Source organism: Condylura cristata, unplaced genomic scaffold (genome assembly GCF_000260355.1).
Source record: "Condylura cristata isolate star-nosed mole 26May11 unplaced genomic scaffold, ConCri1.0 scaffold00001, whole genome shotgun sequence".
Classification (NCBI taxonomy): domain Eukaryota; kingdom Metazoa; phylum Chordata; class Mammalia; order Eulipotyphla; family Talpidae; genus Condylura; species Condylura cristata.
In genome coordinates, this window is record NW_004567102.1 from 44835400 (window position 1) to 44859238 (window position 23839).

The 23839-nt window shown below is 35.8% G+C and overlaps 1 protein-coding gene across 2 annotated transcripts in view; it reads right to left on the bottom strand.

Moving 5' to 3' along the window:
- Positions 1 to 13635: 13635 nt before the first annotated feature.
- Positions 13636 to 23839, bottom strand: part of FBXL4 (F-box and leucine-rich repeat protein 4) — a 61514-nt gene continuing 51310 nt past the window's right edge. Inside the window, exons 8-10 of one of the 2 annotated variants that reach the window (XM_012723051.1) lie at positions 23054 to 23366; positions 18925 to 18935; positions 13636 to 15813 (exon numbers count right to left, since the gene is read on the bottom strand). In XM_012723051.1, the coding sequence (XP_012578505.1) occupies positions 15811 to 15813; positions 18925 to 18935; positions 23054 to 23366 (327 nt within the window). In that variant the 3' untranslated portion in view covers positions 13636 to 15810. Of the gene's footprint in view, positions 15814 to 18602; positions 18936 to 23053; positions 23367 to 23839 lie in introns of those variants that run through there. The other variant, XM_004673716.2, reaches the window with a different exon arrangement.

The window sequence follows — 23839 nt, forward strand, 5'->3', positions numbered from 1 at the left end:
CTCATGCAGGGTGTCCTTCCACCCCTTGGAAGGTCCCTTTCAACATTTCCCGGGTCGCTCCGCCTTTTTGGCGGAGGGAAGGTCGGCACCAGTCACTCCCTTTGCTTGCCTAGGCGGAGACGGGTTGGGGCGCCCAGCCCGGTAGAGCAGGGTAGAGAGTAAGTGGTGTACCTTCGCCATAGAGAAGCCGGGTTCCGGGAGACGGTCGCTTGCAGGTTAAGGCCAAGTCCGCGCTGGTCCATGCGCCACTCTCAACGACTTCGCGGGCTCTGGGCACCTAAGTGCAAGTGGAGGAAGGATCCTCTCCGCCCACTCCCAGCTAGTGTGCTCTGGGGCAGCCCGCCCTCTTCTCATTGTGGACAACGCGAGATGCCGGACCAGGTTTGTCCCCCGGCCAAGTTTTATAAACTGTGTCCCCAGGAGTTCTCTCCCACACCTAGAAGCGGTTGTGGGTGGAGCCACCACACACAGCAGAGCAACCCAGACCTAGCTTCTTGGCACCCCTATTCCCAGCTAAGCCCCCCTCATGCTAACTAGGAGGTGGACCAACCTGGAAATGGCCTCTGGCCTACATCCTACTCTCTTTGCGGGCCTCAGTCTGCACTCCAAATATTCTCACTTAGATGCTTTCTCTCAGATTGCCTGGAGACCCCTCAGGTGGGGACCCTTATCCTTACACACCGGGGTAGAGGGAGAGGGGCAACAGAGGCTACGCAAGACCTGGGAGCACCTTGCAAGTGGGCAGGAAAGGGAAGTGGGATGGTTCCAGAATGTTCTCTGAGCCTGCACTATCCAACTTGACCCAAGGATCTCACACTAGATGTACTTTCGCCTGTTTATAGAAAAAAAAAATCAAATCACTAGTCTGAGAACAGCAAAACTCTGCCATACCTCGTGGAGTCCCTGAGTCAAGAGGGACTTGCACTGATCTCTGCAGCAAGGCATTGCTAGTGTGTGTGTGTGTGTATCACTCACCATTTCCAAAAGGCCAGACCCAAGGTCAAATAATCAAAGTTGAAAGTATGGTGGGGGTGGGGGGAGTACTTAGTCAGATAGAAAAAAGAAGCGAATGGCCCACTAATAGGCAGCAACTAGCACAATGTGAGGGCAGGAAGCGGGAATAGGCAAAGGGTGAACAGGTTTGGCCCTCTGGACCAAAGAACAGGAGTCAGCGCCAGGCATGAGAAGCTGGGGCCTGCCTATGGAATTAATTGGTAGAGGGTCTTGAAGAAGTTTTAATTAGATTCAAAAGGCAATTAGGAGCCATTGCAGAGGAGTGGTCCGATGAAAATAATCTTTCAAGAAGGAGAAATGCGGTACATCCATACATAGGTTGGAGGGGGAGGTGTGATGAAAAGCAGGGAGGCTAGGTCGCAGATTGCTGGAATAGTCCTGACTCCAAGCGGTGAAAGAAACTCAGAAAGATAGGCTGTTTGTGCTGTCAGAATAAAAGCAGAGAAAGAAAGGAGAGGCATGATTACATTCTTGGGGAATCAGACGAATTTATAAGGATACAGAAATGGTAACAAAGAACAATTGTAGACGTTGTGGTTAGTTTCAGATGTACTAGTTAAACCAGTCTATCTGTCGCAAACACATACACACACATACAACAGGATGGCAAATTTTTGAGCAAAATTTATGTATTTACAGAAACTACATCTAAGACTGAGCCTAATGCAATTAGCTTAATTTCAATTTAGGAGATTTTCATTCAATACTATGTACTAAACCTATTCCTAAATCATGTTTTATAATTAAGCCCGACATAATATGAAGGAAGAGAAAATGAACTTAAATCCGAGGCTACACATTCTTCAGCGGTAGTAAGCGCTGTCCATGGTGCCGAGAAACCTTACAGAAGACAGTTTGTAACTCCCCAGAAGGTGGCCCTGTAGGAGTCATGAGCCATAGCATGTCTTATTTAATGTGTTTTGTAGCATATATTTTGATTCAAATATTTATTGCTTTTAAGTGAGTTAAAGAAAGACATATTTTAAAAAGAAAAGTGGACATTCATGAACACTCCTTTAACATGTCAGGTCTACTAAAACTATGATACCATGTTTGTTTATATATATTATTTCTCAGTAATGTGATAAATACATTCCTACGATTTCCTTGGGAATTATAGACTAGATTACTTGGAGTTAGGAGTAAAGGAAGGCAATTTGAATAGAAGTCAATGGAACACAAGTATGTCAATATTCTCTTGAATATAGCATAGTGAGGCTGTCTGGTTATAAAGACAAGCATGAGCCGACTTCCTTATCATTTCTCCTCCTCTTTTGTATGTCAAAGATACTCAGCTTACATTGGTTCTATTTTCCACTTCCTATTGAAAATCAAACTAACCAGAGGAACTTGTTTATTTTCTTGGGAGCTCCCTACATAACATACATGGAATAACTTGTCAACTGAAGATGTTTGTTAGTAATTAATCATTTTTTTTCGATACTGGGAGAAAATGAGAAGTTATTAGAAGTTATTTACTTTATAATTTTCAGATTTTAGCCCTAATTTGTTCATGGATTTCAGGTTTTCTGGAATCTTTTTTTTTTTTTAAGGTGTAGACTCACTACTCCCACTCCACTCCCTGACATATTTTACAAAGTATACCATATAAAAAATGCTTCAGGTGCAATTGAGTGGCCTGAAAAGACTATTGCCTCTGAACTACAAGATGTGTGTACACAGTGGAGGAGCTGGTAGGAGCCCGGAAATCTCCCTGCTCCCCATTAATGTGGAAAAAAAAAGGGAAAATTAAATGGTCATGCATGGGGGTTAAATTTTCATAATTGTCTGTATAAGGAGATGACATTTTGGAAGCCAACAAAAATTATTCCTGAAAAGTCTTCAGACACCATAGATTTGCTTAAATTATAAATACAAAGAATAAAACTATCTTTATAATTTTAATACTTTATGTAGAAATATCTAAAGAAAACCATAACAAATATTTACAGACTTATTACACCATTTAAAAAAGAAAATATTGCCAATGAGTAATTTCCCTTACGTCAGTTATAGCTTCTTGCTGAACTCTCTCTTCTACACCAGAAGTAACCATCATCCTGCATTTAGTATTTGCCAACCATGAACTTCTTTATATTTTCACACATATTTTTCTTTTAGGGCTTTTTTATGTTTTAAAATGATACAAACTTTTGAACTAACCATGTACTATAAAGTTAAATATGTCTAATGTAAAGACAGGTATCTTGATATACAACTATTCTCTTCAGACATATAATGCAATATTTTTTAACAAAATCTTATTTTTTAAATCTTTATTTATTTATGCATACAGGAACTGGGGTACAGGCCAGAGGTACGGGGAGTGAGAGATTTCACCAGAAACAAAGCAGAACAGGCAGATCGACTGAAATACACTGCTCAGTGGAGCAGTGGGCAGGTCAGGAGGAGTGTGCCATGCCATGTGGGTCACTTCCCTGGCCAGGGATCCAACTCATGCTGCAGGAGCTAGGAAGAGCTTTGCAGTACTGAGCTTTAACCTATTGCACCAACAGGGAAGGCCCATAATGCAATATTTTGTTTCAAAGGCCTGTAAGACTCTTTCCAACCAGCTATTTTTTTTAATTGAAACTCTAAAAATTAAATAATTAAAAAAATAGAAACTCTACATAACAGAGTAATGGGTGGTAATGATTATGTCTTTCTTTGCCTTTTTCAATGAAAGCAAAACCTATGTATTGTGTACAGTATCTGTTTAGTTGTGATTTAAGCCAAACAAAATAGACTAGTAGATGTGCAGGCTTATAAATTACTGTATATCTTACTATTTGCCACACCAGAAATATTTGCTTCGCAAAGAAGAACTTCATTTTTCATTTTGAATATTTTCATAAGTATTTAATGACTCAGGGAGAAATTTACTGTATGCATCCAGAGGATTTAGAATAAAAAATTGTTTCTGACTCCAATCATAAATGAAACAACGGTAAGGTAGAGCGTTGCCAAGATGCTCCCAGTAACGTCCACTCTTTCACACTTCTGCAGGGAGACTTAGCCATTCATCTCGTCAACTGGGAATTGTCCCTCCCATTACCAGACCTACCAAGGCTAGACTGGTCCTAGTTTACATTCAGAAAATGCCGCTGTAGAAATGACTCTTTGTGATTGCAAGACTAAACATTATAAGGCCCTGTAATTGCTCTCTTTTTGTACTGTTGGAACCACTGAGGGAAGAGAAGAGATGAAGTGCTTCAGTCACCAACCTGTCTGGACCCATGCCTGACAGCTGAATGCCAATACAAGTGAGCTTAGGCAACTGAAGAATTTCCCTAACAACCCACCTGACCATGAGAAAAATGAAATAATTTTGTTTTAGGCCATATTGTGGAGATGGTTACAATGTAGCAACAAACAACTGAAAAAGTAATCCAAGAGTGGGCTTGGGTTACAGATGGAGACTTGCACTGTGAGGTGAATCTATAAGAGAATGTCCACAAAGGAAAATCTTACCAAGTATGTATCATAGTAAAACTCAATATTTAAAGGTTGTCAGGTGCCATTTCCACTCAACTATCAGTTACATTCTCTGAGGGACATCAAATGTGGGTGAAGAACTTTCTATGAAATGAAAATCTTCAAACAATGAATCCAAATAACACTGTACTTGTTATATGTTTGGGAAACCCTGAACTACTCTGATATTAATATTATTTATAATGGCCACAAGGAGTTTATGATCCAAGCACACAAATACATAACAATTTCCAGAACAACAGAACCATGGGAAGCTGATTCAATTAGAATTTTTAGTTGGTAGAATTCAAAGCTGGGAAGAATACTGCAAGAAAATTTAATAAAATTAGAAGATGTCATCTGGCAGGCAGATGTGGGATAGTACTTTATAGGGGCAACAACTGGAATAGATAAAGGGAGATTGTCCTCTATAGGAAATGGGTGGGAACAGTAATTGTGGGTGAGAATGTTGTCCTCGAAGTAGTAGTATGAGACTATGAGAACACTTCTACTTGCAAATAACTAAAACAAAACTAATCAGGCACAAGAAGCAAACAAAAAGGAATTTGTTGGTTGGGCTCCCTGATGTTGCAGGGATTAAGTCTGAGCACTAAGTTATCATCAGCCACCTGGGATGGACAAGTTTCACCCCAGCCAGGGAGCTGACCCACATAGCACAGCAGACCTCTCCTATCTCTGCCAATGTACTTCATCAGTTGGTTTGTTCTGCTCCCCACTCTGTCTCTGGTAAATCCTCCCAAGTTCTACCCCCTGCACCTCTGGCCTACACCCCGGTTCTTGTATGCTTAAATAAATGAAATAAATCTCAAAAAAGGGAATATATTGGATCATGCCATATAAAGCATCAGAAATGACTCAGTGCCGGGGAACAAACAGGACCAAAGTGCTGAGTGTGGCTCTACTGGCTGGGAAACCCCTTTTCGTGGTTAGAACAGCTGGCTTGTTGATGTGAGTTGGGTTTGTATTCTGTACAAGGAACCCCAGCTTGAAGAGTTCCATGGGAGACCCAGAATTAGGCTTATTGCCCATCTTTATAAATAATCAGTGAATCAGCTTGCTTGTGCAAATTCATGCAAGAGGGTTGCATGCTCTGATTAGCCAGTTCTCAGTTCCCATGCCAACTTCTTCTTTTTTAAAGATTTTTAAAATTAATTTTGCATACAGAACTAGAGTGAAGTCCAGAGGGGCAGGGGCACTGAGAGGATCCACCAGAGAAAGAGTGGGAGCAGAACAGTCAGATCGATGAAGGACACTGCTGAGGGGAGCAGTGGGTGGGTCAGGAGTGGTCTACCATGCCATGTGGGTTACCTCCAGGGTTGGGGATTGAACTTGTACTAAAGCAGCTGTGACTAGCTTGCAGTGCTGCATTTTAACCCGCTGTGCCACCAGGGAGGGCCTTCCATGCCAACTTCTAAAACCAAAGCGTCAGCTCCATTCAAGTCAAATGTTCTGAGACTCTTAGAGAGACATTTTCCTAATAAGTCAAGAAGGGTTAATTGGTTGCTAAATGTTGGGGGTTGGTGCCCTGGGAGGAAGCAGGGGCGAATAAATGAAAATAAAAAGTTCTTCATCAATGTACTTTTCATCAACGCACAGTAATGTTTCTACTTTAAACATCTGTAGGCTGATCTAAAAGTAAGCAGACTTGAACAGCTCTTTTTCATTTCCATCTTAAGAGAGCAACTTAAGGAAACAGGTCATAACAATATTTAAGTAAGTTACTGAAGTGAAGACTATTAGGCTCTTAACCTACAGTTTCCATATTTCTTACTGTAGAGGTAATAAACCTTTCTAGGAAACTACTCCTACAAGATTAAAAGATTTCATCTTAAAAATGTACTTATTTGAAATTCCACAACATTCTTAACGAAAAAATATTATCTGCATAATTACATTAAATGGCTTCTGGAATACATTACCACTAATGATGCCAATAGAGTCAGTCCAGATGCAAACTATAAAAACATCCATTATCTTTTGTCCTTGAAAGAACTTCAAAAATTGCATTTTTTTCCCTTTGTAGGAAGGCTACAAATGTTATACTATGATTCCTCTTGTGTTGATTTATGAACTGTTCTAAGTTACTCAGTTTCTGAAAATGTATCCCTAAATTTTGTACTTTCTCCTGTGGCCCAATTTCATATGTAATTTATTTAATGACTGAAGTAGCCAACATATTCAAATCTGCTTTATATTTTTCTTCCTAGACTGTATTTAGCCTAGGGATTTTAGGTAGCATCATATACAATAGATATTTTGTATTATTTGTCAAAAGCAAATATAAATTTCCATTATTGGTAATGCATAGAATTTGAAAACATATTTCCTTTTACATCAGTGTTATATTAATGTATAAAAATGCCTGCCGTGATAAAGGAATTAACTTAAATGTTCTAGATCTCTCATTCATAAGAAAGCGAAAGTTCCTACAAAAAGGTGTCTATTAAAAAGTAAAGTAGGGACCCTCCCTGGTGGTGCAGCAGGTTAAAGTGCAGCACTAAGAAGCTAAAGCCACTTCCATATAAGTTCAATCCCCCACCTTGGAGGTGATCCACATGGAGCAGCATACCACTCCTGACCTGCCCGTCAGCAGTGTACTTTGTCAGTCTGCCTGTCTGCTCCCCACTCTGTCTTTGGTGAAGCCTCTCACCGCCCCTGTACCTCTGTCCTGTACCCCAGTTCTGTATGCATAAATAAATCTTAAAAAAAAAAGTAAAATAGGGAGACCTCCCTGGTGGCACAATGGTTTAGGATGCAGTACTGCAAGATGGCTGCAGCTTCAGCACAAGTTCAATCCCCAGCTCCGGAGGTGACCCACATGGTACAGCAGATCTCTCCTCTCACATACTGCTTCACTCAGCAGTGTACTTTGTCAATCTGCCTGTTCTGCTCCTCAATCTGTGACTGGTGAATCCTCTTACCTCCCTGCACCTCTGGGTCTGTACCCCAGTTTTGTATGAATAAATAAATTTTTAAAAAAGTAAAGTAGATGTTTATAAGATAGACAATGGAATGTTGATGGAAAAGTCCACACATTCAAAGCTCAATGAATGAACAGATACCTCTGCTATGCTAACTTTGAGTGATTGAATGCTATGGTCACACATTCCAGAAGGGGCAGGTGAAGAACAACTTAAATACTATAATGTAAAGTTGATAATAGTTAAATAATTTGATAAAATAAATTTAGCACATTTTATATTCCATGATAAAAAGGGAAGAAAACAAAGTTATTTGCTATATACACACACATAAACATGTACTCTAACAGTATAAAGAGGAAATACTCATGACAATTCCTTGTTTCTGTACACGTCCAGGGGTGGACCTGGAATTCAGGGCTGCCTTCTTCCACTATATATTCTCTTTGCCTTAACTAATACATCTGATGCTCCTTGTTTTTCACCTTGTGAAGTGACCCAAAACTTTATACCTGACATTGTCCTGGCACACAAAACATTTCTAGGTACTAAGCCAGGCAGTAAGCTAGGAGAGGAGAGTCTGGGCCTGGGAAGGGGAGCTGTGCAAGCCAATGGGAGGTTATCGTTTCCATCTTAACTCAAATGTTATAAGCATTCCAATAGTTTTTTTTTCCTTCAGTTTCCAAAGTGCTTTGAACTCACTATCTAATAAACTCTCTCCTCTTCTATTAGGAATACATTTTATGGCATAAAAACATCTTCCAGTATATATAAGTTGAGTTTAGAGGACATGTATCAGGACATGATGGGGATAAGTTATCTTTTCGTTCATTGTTCTTTTAGTCAACATTTCTCATTTTCATAAGAAATCCTAAATCTCATTCATCTACCTATCACATGTGTATCACAGGAAAGTTTAAGTGCTCAGTTTTATAAGAATGTAAATCTAGTGCCTTTCACCAACACAGAATTCATAGTTGGAGTTAGATATTTCAATTGAGAAATTAAAATGTTTTGAAATGAAATATCAACTTTAAATTACCATAATTCAAAATAAAGCATCACATAATTTTTAAAGACTAGAAAATGATGGAAAGGAGGAAATTTGAAAGGGATGATAAATCTGAAGACATGAATTAAAATGACTCTCAAAATATATGGGAAATTAAGAGAAAATAATATTTCCTTTAAAACGTTCATTTTTACAACTTGCCTCTAGGTAGTCTTATACTGGAGACAGGTAAAGCTGTAAATAATTTCCAAAACTTAACAAATATTTACTGATTACATACTACATGCCAGCTATATTCTAAGTCTTAGAGACAGCAGTGAACAAAAAGCCCGGAGAATACTTATGGAGCTTAAATTTTAAAAGAGTTTTGGGGCCCAGGAATTTACACTATAAACAAGCTACTCAATGATAATTCTTACATTTAATGATATTTATACTAGAAGATATCAGAGTAAGAGAAGTATATTAGTTTTACTATTAGTATTAAGAACAATGAGGATTTTATCCTATTTATCTCAAATCCACTTTTGAATAGGGTGAGCTATGAATAAAATAAAAATTGCATTGCTCTGTCATAATTCCAAGAAAAACAATGAATGAAATTATATCTTTGTGTGTGTGTATAGTTAAACAATAAGGTTTTATTGTCATAAATAAAAAAGCATTAGACAATAAAAAAAAAGACCTCTGGGCTTCTTAATAAAGTAGAACAATTTTATTTCACATGTAAGAAAATTGAGACTCAGAAAAGTTAAATAACAAACAAAAAATAGCATAGTGCAGACTGGGGACTCCTCATGACTCCTGTTTCTCTCTATGATTTCCACTACTACACTATCAGTGACCTAGGAACATTTCTAGAAATAGAAATAATATTTATCATACTTCCTATAGAATTAGCTGATAGTAATATTTAGAGGAATAGATTTGTTTTCCACAAAATGAAATACAAAGGATGAGAGTCCACCTAAAAATTTTGAACATAAACCTACATAATCATACTTTCTTTTTATTTCCTTTAGTGTGGTCTTTACATACTTTTAAAACATGCTTTTGTTTTTATTTTTAGCTACTTTGACTACTCAATGAACTCAAACATTTGTGGTATGTTGTGACACCTGGAGTATTTTTGCTCAGAATTATTTTCTCCCAGCACCTTTGGCTATTACTTCCAGTGACTCCCTGGAAGAACAGGGAGAACAGTCTTGTTGCCAGTGTCTGGGCTTGCCTATATTAATTGCTTTGTCTAGCAGAATGTGAACAGGCTTGATAAGCATAAATGCACTTACACAGTCTAGATGCAGTCCATGCTGATGCTAGTTCTGTTGTACAAGAGCACATCCAGCCTTCGCTTTCAACCTGGGCCTTGGATGGAGAAGACCTGAACTTGACCCACAGCAATCAACCCACAGCAGACAGGTCATGCAATTGAGAAACGTGATTGAAAGCCACTGAAAATTTTGAGGTTGGTATTCATAGTAGCTTAATAAATGTGAATGCATAAGTGCTCTCAAATCGGAACCAAAAATCTAGTACCTGAAGCAGACAGATATTTAAAAAAAAAACTCTGAAGTTCCCAAGCCAAGAATCTATAATGATACATAAATATCTTATTAATGTACCTGCATATACATTAGTGCTAAAATGTTTTTATGCAGTTTAGAGTTTGTGACGTGATTGGTACATAAATGAGCTATAGTCATTTATGTTTGGAAAATAGGTGTAATTAATCTACATGACAATTTCATAATATAAAATTGCACCAACATGAAGAAAGGAAATGTCACAATTTATCTGGGGATATAATTTTCACAGTCCCTGGAAATATAGGGATATTTTTAAAAAATATATAATCCCACAAGTAAAATGCTCTAAAATTTTATATGACCAGTGTGAGACTTATACCAGCAAAAATAATTAACTCCTTATAGGTTTTTCAAAAATTTTCTACCTCATGGCTTACCTTTTCTACTAATGATTTCTGGATATTAGTTTAGGAAAATTAATTTTATTCTTTTAATGTTCAGTGGAAGGAATAATTTCATAGATTTTTGACTTAACTGCAAATAATATTACCTTTGAATGAAAACTAGCTATAGTTTATTATGACTATTTTCCAGAAATCTTTAATAACTTTTTCTGGCAGTGGTGAGCTGGAATTAGTTTGTATCAACTCACACAAGAAAAAATAAGTGCATCTCATTCCAATTCAGCTTTGAGTCATTTCATGTTGAGAGCTTGCAGTCAGCCAAGTAGGAATATTTACAAAGCACTACAAACAGGGGTTTATCCCTCACCAGATAGCTGGCCTTCAAACAATTATCAATGTACTCTAGACTTAAAATTTCACCATTAACATTTGAGTCTTCAGGAATATTGCTCTGCTTAGAGTCTAGGCCCGGGAAAAACTGATGCACCCATAGTAGGAATGAGACCCATGAATCTGACAAAGAACATGTACAGTGATGGCAATCAGAGGCAAAATAGTTGTGTAATAGTCTCTTCTCCTTGTAGATAAACATGGTGAGACATACCGACTAATGGTAAATGATATGTTCTAGGAATATGTATGTTTTAAGCTTTCATCTTTATGAATATTTCTGATTATAAGTATTAATGTTTTAGGTTTTGCCAAATAAAATTACTTTTAAGACTTTTAAAACAAAGTAGACATCAGTGCCATTAGTTCTTTATTAGGTTATCTGTCAGCAAAAATATTTCAAGTAAGAAAAATGGTATGCCACAATTTGAGTTAGTATCAACAATTCTCCAGCTTTTGTTATAATCTTAGAGCAATTTATAAATATCATACAGAATGCACTGGAGAAGTTTAACTACCCACTAAGAAAAAAAAAACTGAGAAGCACACACTTCAGTTTCATATATATATATATATGTATGTATACATGACTTTATATGCGGACCCTTGCGTACATACATAATTAACACTAACATAAGTGTATCTACTGGGAAGATGAGTCTCATAATGATTAGTACCTTTATTCTTTTGCAGACTTTAGCAAAACAGATGCTAGGCATAAATAGATGTTACTATATCTTAAAAAATTTCATATTAAACAGTTTCTAAATAGCCCCTGCTCAGAAATTAACTTAAAATTTTGACTTTTTAATTACACAATTGATGATTAGACTAATGTGTGGACTAACACAATATACAAACAATGAAATCCTAAGTGCAAATATAAGTCATCAGATGATACAGCAGCTCATATTTCACAGGATTTTAGGATAACAAAAGGAAATACATATTCTAAAAATCTAGTATATGAATCCAAAATTAGTTAGACATTCTAGGCCTAGACAAAAAGTATTCATGCTCAGAAATATTTTCAAGTCACATCACCAGTGTCTGGATCAAGAAGATGTGGTACATACATAATGGAATATTACTCAGTAATCAAAAAAGATAAACTCATGTCATTGAAGGCAACATGGATAGAGTTGGAAGGGATCATGCTCAGTAAAATAAGCCAGATAGAAAAAGACAAATACCAGATGGTTTCACTTTTAGAAGGAATGTAAGGGGTTATGGGGGAAAAAGTAACTATAATAAAGTAAAAACCAACAGACAACTATAAACTACAGACATTCTTAAGGAGGGGAAAAGGGAGGAGGATAGAAATAGGGTTGGGAAGAGCACAAGGGACTATGGTGATGGCACACTGATGAATTGGTTATGGGAATTTCACAGGGTCTACAACCAAGATGAAAAAGCATACATTATACAAAAATGAAGAATGATGTTAAAAAAATATATTTAAAAAAAACAAAAAAAAATAGATTACAGCTATGATTGCACTAAATTACCAATTGATAAAAAAATTTCCTTCCTCTGAAAATAGTTATTTTTCACTCAAAATGTAGTCATACCATTAGTAGTATTCACCTGTACAAAAATATACACCAAATATTTAGACTTACAGGCAAAAATCTTAGTATATACTTTCTGCTATGCCAAAGGCAGAATCTTGGCCCCTATCCACATTTATTAAAAATGTGTGATAAACCATGATCTCTGATTTTAGATATGTTTTCCCTTTTTACTTGTAGTCATTGTTGCCAATAATTACTTCCTTTGCTTACTGACACCTATGTACCACTAGAGGACTAAACTGCAGGTATCTTGATAAAACAGCTTTCTGTTAAGCATCACTGGCAAGATTTTCAGAGTGACTAAAGAAAGTTTTTCTCAAGTATCAATATTAAATTGCTAAAGGTGAAAAACAATGTAATGTTGATAAATGGGCGATTAATGGTTTTGAAAATGAAAATAACTTTTAGTAGAAGGCACCCTTTAATACTTTAAAGAAAAAAAATGTCAAACATTAATATACATGGTAAGCAAATGTAATTTTTATTGACTCTTTGGTTAGCATTATTACACTTACACATATTAGTTTTCAGTCTTTAGTTTCTGAGAAACACCAAAGAATGATACTATTTCTTCAAAGAAATCAGTTTTTCTTTGCTGCATGGGCTCAAAACTCTCTCTCCAAAGAAGTAAACAAAGAGTATTAACTTCTAAATACTTAGCTACATTTTATGTATTTTAGCTTCTTATTTCAGATATATTGAAAGGAAAAGTTCAGAAGCAGTTAAGGACATATTTTATCTTTTACTAACACTAGGAAGATAACTATGTTGCCAAAGTGTTACGGCTAGTAACTATTTAAAAAATCAAGTCCACCGACACAGCTAATGACAATGGGTCACTTGGTCTCAAATTTAAATGAGAAAATCTTGTTAAGGAAACTCTGTACACTACTGGTGGGAATGTAAACTGGTATATCCATGATGAAAGGAGCATGGTAGGGCCTCCAATAATAATAATTAGAAATAGTGTATGATTCAGCAATACCACTTCTGGGTATACAGCCAAAGAAAATGAAATCAGAATCTCAAAGAGATATCTGTATTACTACATTTGTTTCAGCACTACTCATATTAACCGAGATATGGAAACAACCAAGTGTCTGTCAACAGATAAAACATATATGTGTGTACACACCTATACAAATAAACATGAATATATATATATATATACCATTAAATATATACCACCTTTATAATTGATCTACATATAGGTAACAGAATAGTATTTTTGTAATGGAGTGTTATTCAGACTTAAGATGGAAATACTGCCATTTTCAATAGCATGGATGAATGTGGAGGACACCATACTACGTGAAATCTATTCCACACAAAACAAACACTGCAAGATCTCTTCTATATGTGAATCTGAAATAGTCAAATTCGTAGAAGCAGGGGGTAGTATGGTAGTCACCAGGGGGCAGGAAAATGGGAAGATGTTGGTTCAAAGTTTCAGTTATGCAAGAAATGTAAGGTCTGGAGAATTAACATACAATGATTGATTATAGCTAACAATTCTTTATATTGTATACTTGAAATGTTATGAATGTAGATCTTGAGTCACTATACAAAAAAATACTATCTATCTGAAGAGATGTTAATTAGCTTGAATGTGATTATTTCACAATACATGTGCATATCAAATCACTGAACTGTACACTTTAAAAATAGACAATTCTTATTTATCAATTATACCTTAAGGGAAATAAGGCATTCCAAAATCCTCTTGTCATTAGAAAAACTTTTCTCTAAGTCAATAAAATATTTTTCTTCATTTTAATATCCAAATGGTAAAACTAGAAAGGTAAAGGCTGAGAACAAATTTGCATAAAGTTCATAAAATTAAGAATGCACAAGCCTGGGTTCATTGATATCTAAAATAAAAGTCACAACTTCAGTCCACAAGGCAAATCCATCCTGCCCCTTAAAAGTAGCTTTTACATTTTCTACTGGCTAAAATGAACCATCAAAAAAATTTCATGACATGTAAAACTTATATGAAATTCAACATTTAGCATCCACAGATAATTTTATTGGAACATAGTTGTACTCATTACTTATACATTGCATATGGCTGCTTCCACACTATAATGGTAGTGATGAATAGGTGCAACAGTAATGTTTTCATTTTGCACTGCTGTTTGCAGTGGTGATACATTTTGAATGCACGCGTTGTCATACCACAATTCTTGAAAAGTTTTTATTACCAGTGTATACTCTTAATATCAGAACAGAAAAAGGAGAAAAGCAGACATCAAGTGTCATGAGTTTAAGGCACAGTAGAGTAGGGATTGTCATTGAATTAGATGGCAAAGCTTTGTGTTTAACGTGCAAGGACACTAGTTATGCATAAAGAACACTATCTACATTGGAATGGCCAGACTAAACACTCATCATAATACTTATGGTAAAATATCACATTTCATAGGAATGCAGTGGCAAGGAAAAAAAATCAGAAAATTTAAAACAAGGTTTTATTTATAAAAACAAAAAATAAAAATAAAGCTACAGCCAAATTTTCTGAGTGGTTCACTTGTTAGCCAAGCAAGCAAAGCTTTTTACCAATGGTGAGTTAATTAAGTTGTTTTTGGTTCAACACTAAAGAAATGTGTCCAATGTAAACTTGCTTAAAACTATCAAATTAGACATTTGGCAAGAACAGTTGTTCAAAGAATTGAGAACACTGGGAACAACATCAATAGTCAATAAAAAACAAACAAACAAACAAAAAAACCAGGCACATGATTCTGAGTGGTTTCCTTGGCTCTCGATGAGTCAACAGATGTTACTGATACTGCCTAGTTATTGTTGTTTATTTGATGCGTCAATGACAAGGTTGAAGTGACTGAAGAGTTACTGTCTATGAATAGTCTGTGTGGAACAATTACAGGCAAAAGCATTTTCTAAGAAGTTAAGAAAACATGAATTCAGAAGAAACTGCTAAGATGTGTTACAAATGGTGTTGGTAAAAGCATGTAGAACAACAACAAATGCTCACCTGGTCAAATTTACAAAGCTTGTGAAAAATGTAGTGTTTAAAATCTGTGGTTATTTACTGCATTACTCATCAGTAAATACTCTGTAGAATATATTTGATCCAATTTTGTGTTACTGCACTAGTAAAGTCAATAATGAACTCAATTTAACAATTATCAGATCCATATCTTTTAAAAGAAAAACTGAATATTTTGATTTGCCCTAACTCAAAGCAGTTTTCTGGCTTAGCAGGGATTGTTTTATTGTAAATTTTTGAACTCAGACCTGATACTGAAATTTTTCTAAACAAAAAATTTCCTCAACCACTATAGTGCAGAATGCTGAATAGCTTTAAAACTTAGCTTTGTTTCAACTTTTACAATGTTTTGAAACAAATTCAACCCCAAATAGGAACAATTCTTCCAACTGCATATAGGACTTACAGGACTCAGGAAGACATCCCATACTCAAGGAAAGCTCAGGAGACCAGCAGCATAAGCATCACTACAATGAAAATACTTCTGAGTTAGAAGATCAAGGGATGGAACCAATAAAATAATGTTTATATGTGAAACACCTAAGTAATTTTGATAATAAGTAACATTTTTTGAGTCACAAGGTAATTTCAAGTATTTATATTCTTATTGTGCTATTAAAAGTAAGATAAGTAGCAAGGTCTCCATTCTCACGTGAATTTACAGCAGATATATCATCAGTTTAAATTACAGGTCCAACAATGTTTTTTTGGAGTTCAATTTAAGTGCAAAGGAAATTTCTACTTTTCAAAATCCACTCAATTATGCAGTTGAGGAGCTTCCACTTAACAATGATAAGTGATTAATCTTCAATGTAATAACATGCTAAAAGGAAAATACCAGAAGAATCACAGGATTTTAACAATGATAACTACACTCAGTGAAAATCCTGTTCTTGCAGATTAAGTATCTGGCAATATCTATCTGTATGAAAAAAAAAACCTTTTCCAAGAAAAATACGTTTGATCAACAGATGAATACTAATAATCAGTTTTGATGACAGGAAATAGTGTGAATTCCAGTTAAGTGAAGTTATCCCCCAGCAGTATTTATTTTGTATCATTAGTTTTTCTCAATTATTGTAATGTTATGTTTTAAATTTTAGCAATAAAAATGTGGAGATTTATTTTCTCTCTAGCTATGTAAGTACCTTTGTAGTAATCTTAATTTTGTCTCTTAGTCAGCAAAGTCTAAAATCGTTACTCTCTGGCCTTTATAAAAAAGCGCGCTGAACTCAGTTCTAGAACCAGGAGCCACACTGAACACTTAAGGCACATGCTGAATACAGTGCTCCTGAGTTCAGATGGCTGGCTCTGTCCCCAACAACCTTTTATCATAAGTAAGTTCCTTATTCTTTGTTTCAATTCCCTCCTCATTTCGTGTATGGGAGTAATGGTATCTATTGTACAAGGCTGTTGTGAGGGTAAGTTGGAAAATACAAATGGCACGAGAGAGTGTCCCGTACAATGTAAGTATTAAGTCAGTGTCAGCTAACTTATGATAAAAGCATTATTTCACCAGTTGGTAGTCAAATGATACACTTCATCTTCCTAAAAGTTCTTCTGAATAAAACATTTTAAATGTTTACATATATTTGTGAGTGAAAAGACAATCCAAGGAGAAGAAGGTAACAATGGAGGATAACCAAACCCTTTCCAATTGCTTCTGCCATCAAATAAGATCAGGTGGGGCACAGTGCCAGGACAATACTTGCACAGATGATTTCTTACATGGAAGAAACTGTATTAATGTCTTAATATTTTAAATGTCACAATATTATACTCTTTATATTTTATAAATAATAAAGAGTACTACAAGTAATAATTTATAACATTTACATTTTTTAAAATTTCTCATGACTTAAGTCAATGACAGATTCTTATTCAACAAATATTTATTGGATGCCTACTATTTGATATGTGTATAAATTCATGACTTAAAGGACTTTAGGGGGCAAATGTTTTTATATATGTATTGTTGAGAGGGCCCTCAAACACTGCATAGACATAATAATATTAACTTGCTATTCTGTTAACTCAGTAAGTTTTTCTTAGTGACTATAACTTTTAAGACAAAAAATTCTAGAGTAGTGTTACCCATTATAATTCTAGTCTCAGATAACTACTGAACACTTAATTTGTGACTAGCACAATTGACAAATAAAACTCTTAATTAAATTTAAGTTAACTGAAATGAAATAAAATAGACACATCTGTGTAACAGCTGCCTTATTAGCCAGCAGATTCCACAGGATCCCTTTGGATCTACAGGTGTAGGAGGTTTACATTTTGTCCTGTATAAGAGAATAAATATTGTGACCTTGCGAAAATACTAGTTTGTTATTCAAAATAGCTATCTTCTCATGAAACAAAATATTTTCTGTCAACTTTCTTAGCAGCAGAACTAAATAAATTCACTATTTAATAATAAACAATGTGCTTGTTTGCTTGCTTTCTCTCCTCTAGCAGATTACTAATTATTTAAGTTGCTGGGGTACAGATGGAAATCCAAATAAGAAATCTTACACTTCTCCCTCTGTCAAAATTTTTAAGATAACTGCTTAACAATTAGAAAGTTATTTTAATTGTTTAACTCTTGTTCTTGATGATGCCTATATTTTTATAACTAGTATTATTCCATAGTAACATAAACATATCACAAGAAATGTGGAAAACTAAACATTTTCTAACAAAAATAAAAAATAAAAACAAAATTAAGGAGCAAGTATAAATCAGAGACATTCTGAAAGGGGGGGAGGCAGAGGGTTCAAAACAGGGAAGGGAAGAACACAAGGGACAATTCACATGGGTCAAATGGTGGTGGGAATTCTATAAGGAATACACCTGAGAGAAGCATACAAACATGCATTATCCAAAAATGAACAATGAAATGTTGTGTGTGTGTGTGTGTATGTGTATAAAGAAAAAGTAAATATTTTCAAATTGAAGATTTGAAAATCATAAAATCAGTAACAAAAGGGAAAAAAAAATTATTCTCCATTAACTGTCAATTTCGTACCTACCAAAGAAAACACTGGCAAAATCATAAAACTTATTAATAAGACATCCTTTCATGGAGGTATGAAAAATTAATTTTATTTTTTGCATAAATATCATGATAGTTTATTGCTCAGTGTTCCTTTAAAAATAAGTTAAAATAGTTCCATATTACTCTTTTTACTAAACACGTAATTATTGACCAAAACATATCATCACTGATTAACATAAAATAAAAATAGTATCAGCCACTCACATATTCTTGAAGAAAAGTGCTTGTAACATTTTGTTAAAACATTTCTTGTCATTTTTTACTTGATTTAATGAATAATCTCATATTTTTCTTTACAGTGTCTTAAGACTAAATAAGTCCAATCCCAAAATACGACCTTGCAAAAGCACATTAATTCTATTACAGAACATACATTAAGTCACTGAGTGAAGCTCTTTTTTATGAACACTTTTGGAAAGTTCACATTGAGCTCCAGCACAGCTCTATTATCAATCTGAGAACAGAAGGACACATCAAGTAAAGAAAGATCTTTACATGATTCCAGGAGTTTCCTTAAGGATGCTGGACTTACCATTCTTGTTCCTGTTAAAACAAAACAAAACATCTTAAACAAATCACTTATAGAGTATACTGATAAAGAGTTTGTTATTGTTTATTATTTGAAATAAATTGCTGTTTAATAATTAAAAACATTTCTTGAAAACAAAATCATATTGAAATAATCCTGCAAAAAAGAAATAAACTGCATTTCCCCAGCCACAATGACATCTAGGACCTCAATTTTATCAATGCTCTACTCCCTATCTTCATTCTCACCTTCTACCCTTTGCATTCAACTCATCCAGATTTTTCTATTTCTCTCACCCTAGTTCAAAAGGTTTGCACATCTCATTTTCTTTAACCCATAGGTCAAAACAGGCAGCAGTACTGACAATGATTCAACCTCTAATTCCACATGATACAAGTACTGAGAAACTACCTTGTACACAATTCTGTTTTAGGCACTGAAGATACAAAGATAAATAAGACCCATTTCTGCCTTAAGGAACTCACTGACCAGAGTTCCTTATAGCTACAATACAGTTTTATGGTAAGAGGTGGACAAAAAATGGCATTACTGAAAGATTGATGACAGATGATGAGTTCTATTTAGTCTATGCTACATTAAAAGTGATTATGGGGTATTCAGATGAACTAAATTATATAAATATGTAAAGCACCTGACACATGGCAGGCACTCAATACATATCAAGTATCACTAGGCTCTAAGAAGGAATCTGTTGCAAAATATACCTTGCTTTAATTATAGCTTTTCTAGGGAAAAAAATCACAATTACATTATATATGCACATCTACTAGAAGGGGTATTAAGGATTGTGAAATGTTAACTTACTTATTTTTCTGGGAGAACTCCTTTCCACTCCTGTCTCTGCCATGGGCCCTGAAGCTATAAATTATACTGCTTCCCTATCTGTCAGTATCTCCAAGTCAAACCAATATAGATTCTTCTGGGAACTTAAAACTGGAGTTCAGTATAGGTTTCCTCGTTTTCCCTTCCTCAAATCCCACGCTACCTGAAAACAGAACACTCTTATTTGGTATGACTTGGCAAACTGTTTTATTGGTTCTGGGAACTTTATTTCCACCAATTCATAAGAAAATTTTTTGAGTAGTTCCAGACACAAAAAATAATCTACCAAATCATACCAAATAGGAATGTTGTACTTTCAGATAGTGGGCAAAACTAGAAGCTTTCAATATTCATAGAGCCCTTGAATTGAAGACATGGAAAAACTGGGTTGAGGCTGTTACATTTGGCCACTTATACCCAGAGAAGCAGGAGTAGTAAGTATGACAAGAAAGAACAAGACAAAACTAAGGTAGTCTCAAGGTCTTGGTGAGTGTACAGTGGCAGAGGGCAGAGAGGCAGGCATGGGACAAGCACCTGAAGATGCAGGAAAAAAACAGCTTTCTGCTTTGTGATGTTTTCCTCATCCCTTCTGAGGTCTGTCAATAGGCAGCTCCTACTTGAACTACCTACTTGGATCTGAGGAAGATACCTGTATCTTCAGAATGATTTTCTTCTTCTTATGCTTAAGTTAACTCAAGTGGGTTTAAAAAAAAAAAAAAACTGTGAGGTAACACTGGTTTAAAATACTGTATATGTTTTAGGGGTATAGGCTCACATGTCTTCTAATGTATCTACCCACCCCATTAAGAGGTTTTCAGACCAGAGAACCTTAAATAGAACACTTAGGTATCTGGTGTTTGTCATCTGGGGTTTTTGATTCTTCTCTATTTGTCAGTGCAGATCATTAAAATTAGTTTCCTGATAAAGGAGCTGCTCAAGCCTGCGAGAATGCTAGGGAAGGATGTCAGTAACTAAACTGAACTAGACTGGAGCCCCCTGTCTATGCTTCCAGAGTACTTTGTGCTTTTGTTATCCCTCATGACAAAATTATGTTTTCATCAGCCTGCTCCTTCAGGCAGCTACTATTGTACCCCACTTTTTAAAAGAATGCCTGACACACTTTATGCTCTATGAGTAGACACTGAATAAACAAACCAAGAGATGGTGGTTACTTTCCCCGAACCATTACTCTGGTTTGGAATCTCATTAATTTACTCTTATTTTTATTATTATTTTACTGTGCTATTTATATTTGAAATAAGATATTTCAATATATTTGTATGATGGCTGTGTTCCAGCTATAGTTTTAACATAATACTTCTTTGTATTAAGGCTCATGAAACTTACAAATTTTTTTTCAGAAAGAAATCATTTATATTTACCCATTTTTCATATAGATCTCTGTCAAGTAATTCATACATTTGGAGATTAAAGTTAAGTGACCTGACAACCAACCTTCCTTAACCCCACATTCACCGTAACTGTGCTTTTGTTTTAGGGTAAGTGCTAGTGACTTATTTGGGACTCTGTAACATCACCTTCAGATACCAGTTACTCTCTCTCTCTAGTGTATGACTTTTTTGTTGTCGTTGAAAGGGAGAGGGGAGTTGTAAAATAGATTTTAATCAACAACACAGCCATCCTCTGAAGTGAAATCTGATGCACTTAGTGGTTCATTTTAAAGGCCTTGGCCACCATTCCTCATTCTCCCTGACAATTCATGACTTTTTCTGGGAATTTTCACAAAATTTTTTTTTTTTTTTAATAAAAGGTTCAGGGTAGTTCAAGGGGGAAGGTGGTTATGAAGGAAAAGAAGCTGGGCAAGAGGGCATGGTGTTATGAAAAAACAGCACTGACCAGAGGGTCAAAACCTTGGGTTTGAACCCATGCTGTTTGCTACTTGTTAACTGCTGAGTCCAGTAAACACGTCTATGAAAAGACAATGATGTCCAATTCCCTGAGTGACGGCAAATAAGGGATAGGTAACATGGATGAAACACGTGGCCCAATCTGTACAAGAATTTTCCCCTAATTTTTTAGGTAAGAGTTTCTTTCTAGAGGTACTCTGAATAAGTACTATGAAAAGAAATGATAAGACAATGATATCTAATTCCCTGAGTGATGGCAAATAAGGGATATGTAACATGGATGAAGCACTTGGCCCATTCTGTACAAGAATTTCCCCCTAACTTTTTAGGCAAGAGTTTCTTTCTAGAAGTACTCTAAATAAGTAATATGCAACTACATGACTAACATTTGTAAAAGTATCATGACCACAAAGAAATTTTCAGGTATTCCTTTTGTTGTAAGTTCCTGTAAACAGGAAAGAAGGATACTCCCTGGTGGCTCAGTGGGTTAAAGCACAGCACTATGAAGATAACTGCAGTCACTACAGCACAAGTTCAATTCCCAGCCTGGAAGGTGACCCACATGGTGCAGCAGACCTCTCTTATCTGACCCAATGCTCTCCTTAGCAGTGTATGTTGGTGGATCTGCCTGTTCTGCTCCCCACTCCACCTCTGGTGAATACTCTTACCCCCATACTTCTAGTCTATGCCCCAGTTCTTGTATGCATAAATAAATAAATCTTGGGATAAAAAAACAGGAAAGGATACAATTACTCTATGGCACAATTAGCACTTCATAGACTAGTCTACTAGTACTAACAGACTACTGGCAGGCACACAGCATGTGCTCACAAAGTGCCAACTGTGTGGCAACTAACTTCAGCTAAAGTAAAAAGAAACAAAATTTTACAGGGTTTCTGGCTGATAAATTACATATGGAGATACAAGGAATCCCAGAACTAGAAAAAAATTGTCAATGGAATTACCTTGAGGTAGAAGTATTCGTAAAAGCTAGAATTGTTAGGGATGGGCATTTTAACATAGTGCTTAAGAGTTTAACATCAAGATGGTGGGAGAAGGGGAGATATCTTGAATCTGTTATACAAATAGATTAACGTCTTATCTGACCTTAATAAAACTAAACAAAATTCATGTAAATTCTCACTAGTCTTAATAGATCAAAAATGAGCAGTTACTTAGTGCTTTCTGATAAGCTTTAACTGTATATTTCTGTTATTGTCCTCTTTCTCTTATTGAAGCACATATATAATTACTCTATATATCAACTAACCTATTTGCACTTGCTACCAAACCAAGCTGTCTTATCAGGTCAAAAGTTTTACTGTATTCAACAAGTTCTTCTTTGCCTTGCAAAAAGTGCAACATTGGCTTTTATGTCAAGGAAATAGGCCTTACAACAAATTTATATACTGTATCCTTACCTAAGATGTCCAGTTGCTGTAATCTGGTACAATTACATGCCAATTCTTCAATGTCTGTATCACACACAGACCTGTTCGCTGTGAGAAAGAGTTTTCGCAAGTTTGGGAGCTGGCGTGCCAGCTTGGCGAAGCAGCCGGTGCTGCTCTGCAGGGTAGGACACCAGCCGAGGTCGAGCTCCTCCAGCAGGGGACATCCAGACGCCAGTTCTGCTATTCCATTCTCAGTAATATTCTTGCATCGCCACAGATCCAGAGTACGCAGCTTTTTACACTTGGCTCCTATCATGCTAGCTATCACATCATAATCTTCAATCTGGAAATCAAGCAATTCCAATCTTTTATATCTGCTCAGATATGCAAACTGTTTAGAGTAAGTTAAAACAATCTTCTTCACCTCCTATTGTTTGTTTCCGTGTAAACATACCCACATCCTCATTAACACAGATCTGCCCACTCATCTCACAGATCTGCCACTGTTTCATAAAACAGCAAGAGTAATCACTTACTTAAAAATCCATTTAACAGAGCTCCAGATAGAGGACATTAATGAATTAAATCCCAAAGCAGCCTGAAATTCTGTCTCTCATGAAGAATCTGAAGATTGTGTGCTGTCCTTGTAGCCTCCCATTTGACCTTGCTGCTGCTACTTCTTGACAGGGCCTACTTACTTCTATTTTGTTCCTGGCTAAAAAACTGTGGTAGGTATCTAAGAGTTCCCTGGTAAAGTGTGAACTTTGTCGTTCGGCTTAGGTTCTAAAATAGCATGTGAAGATATAAGTAGTACTA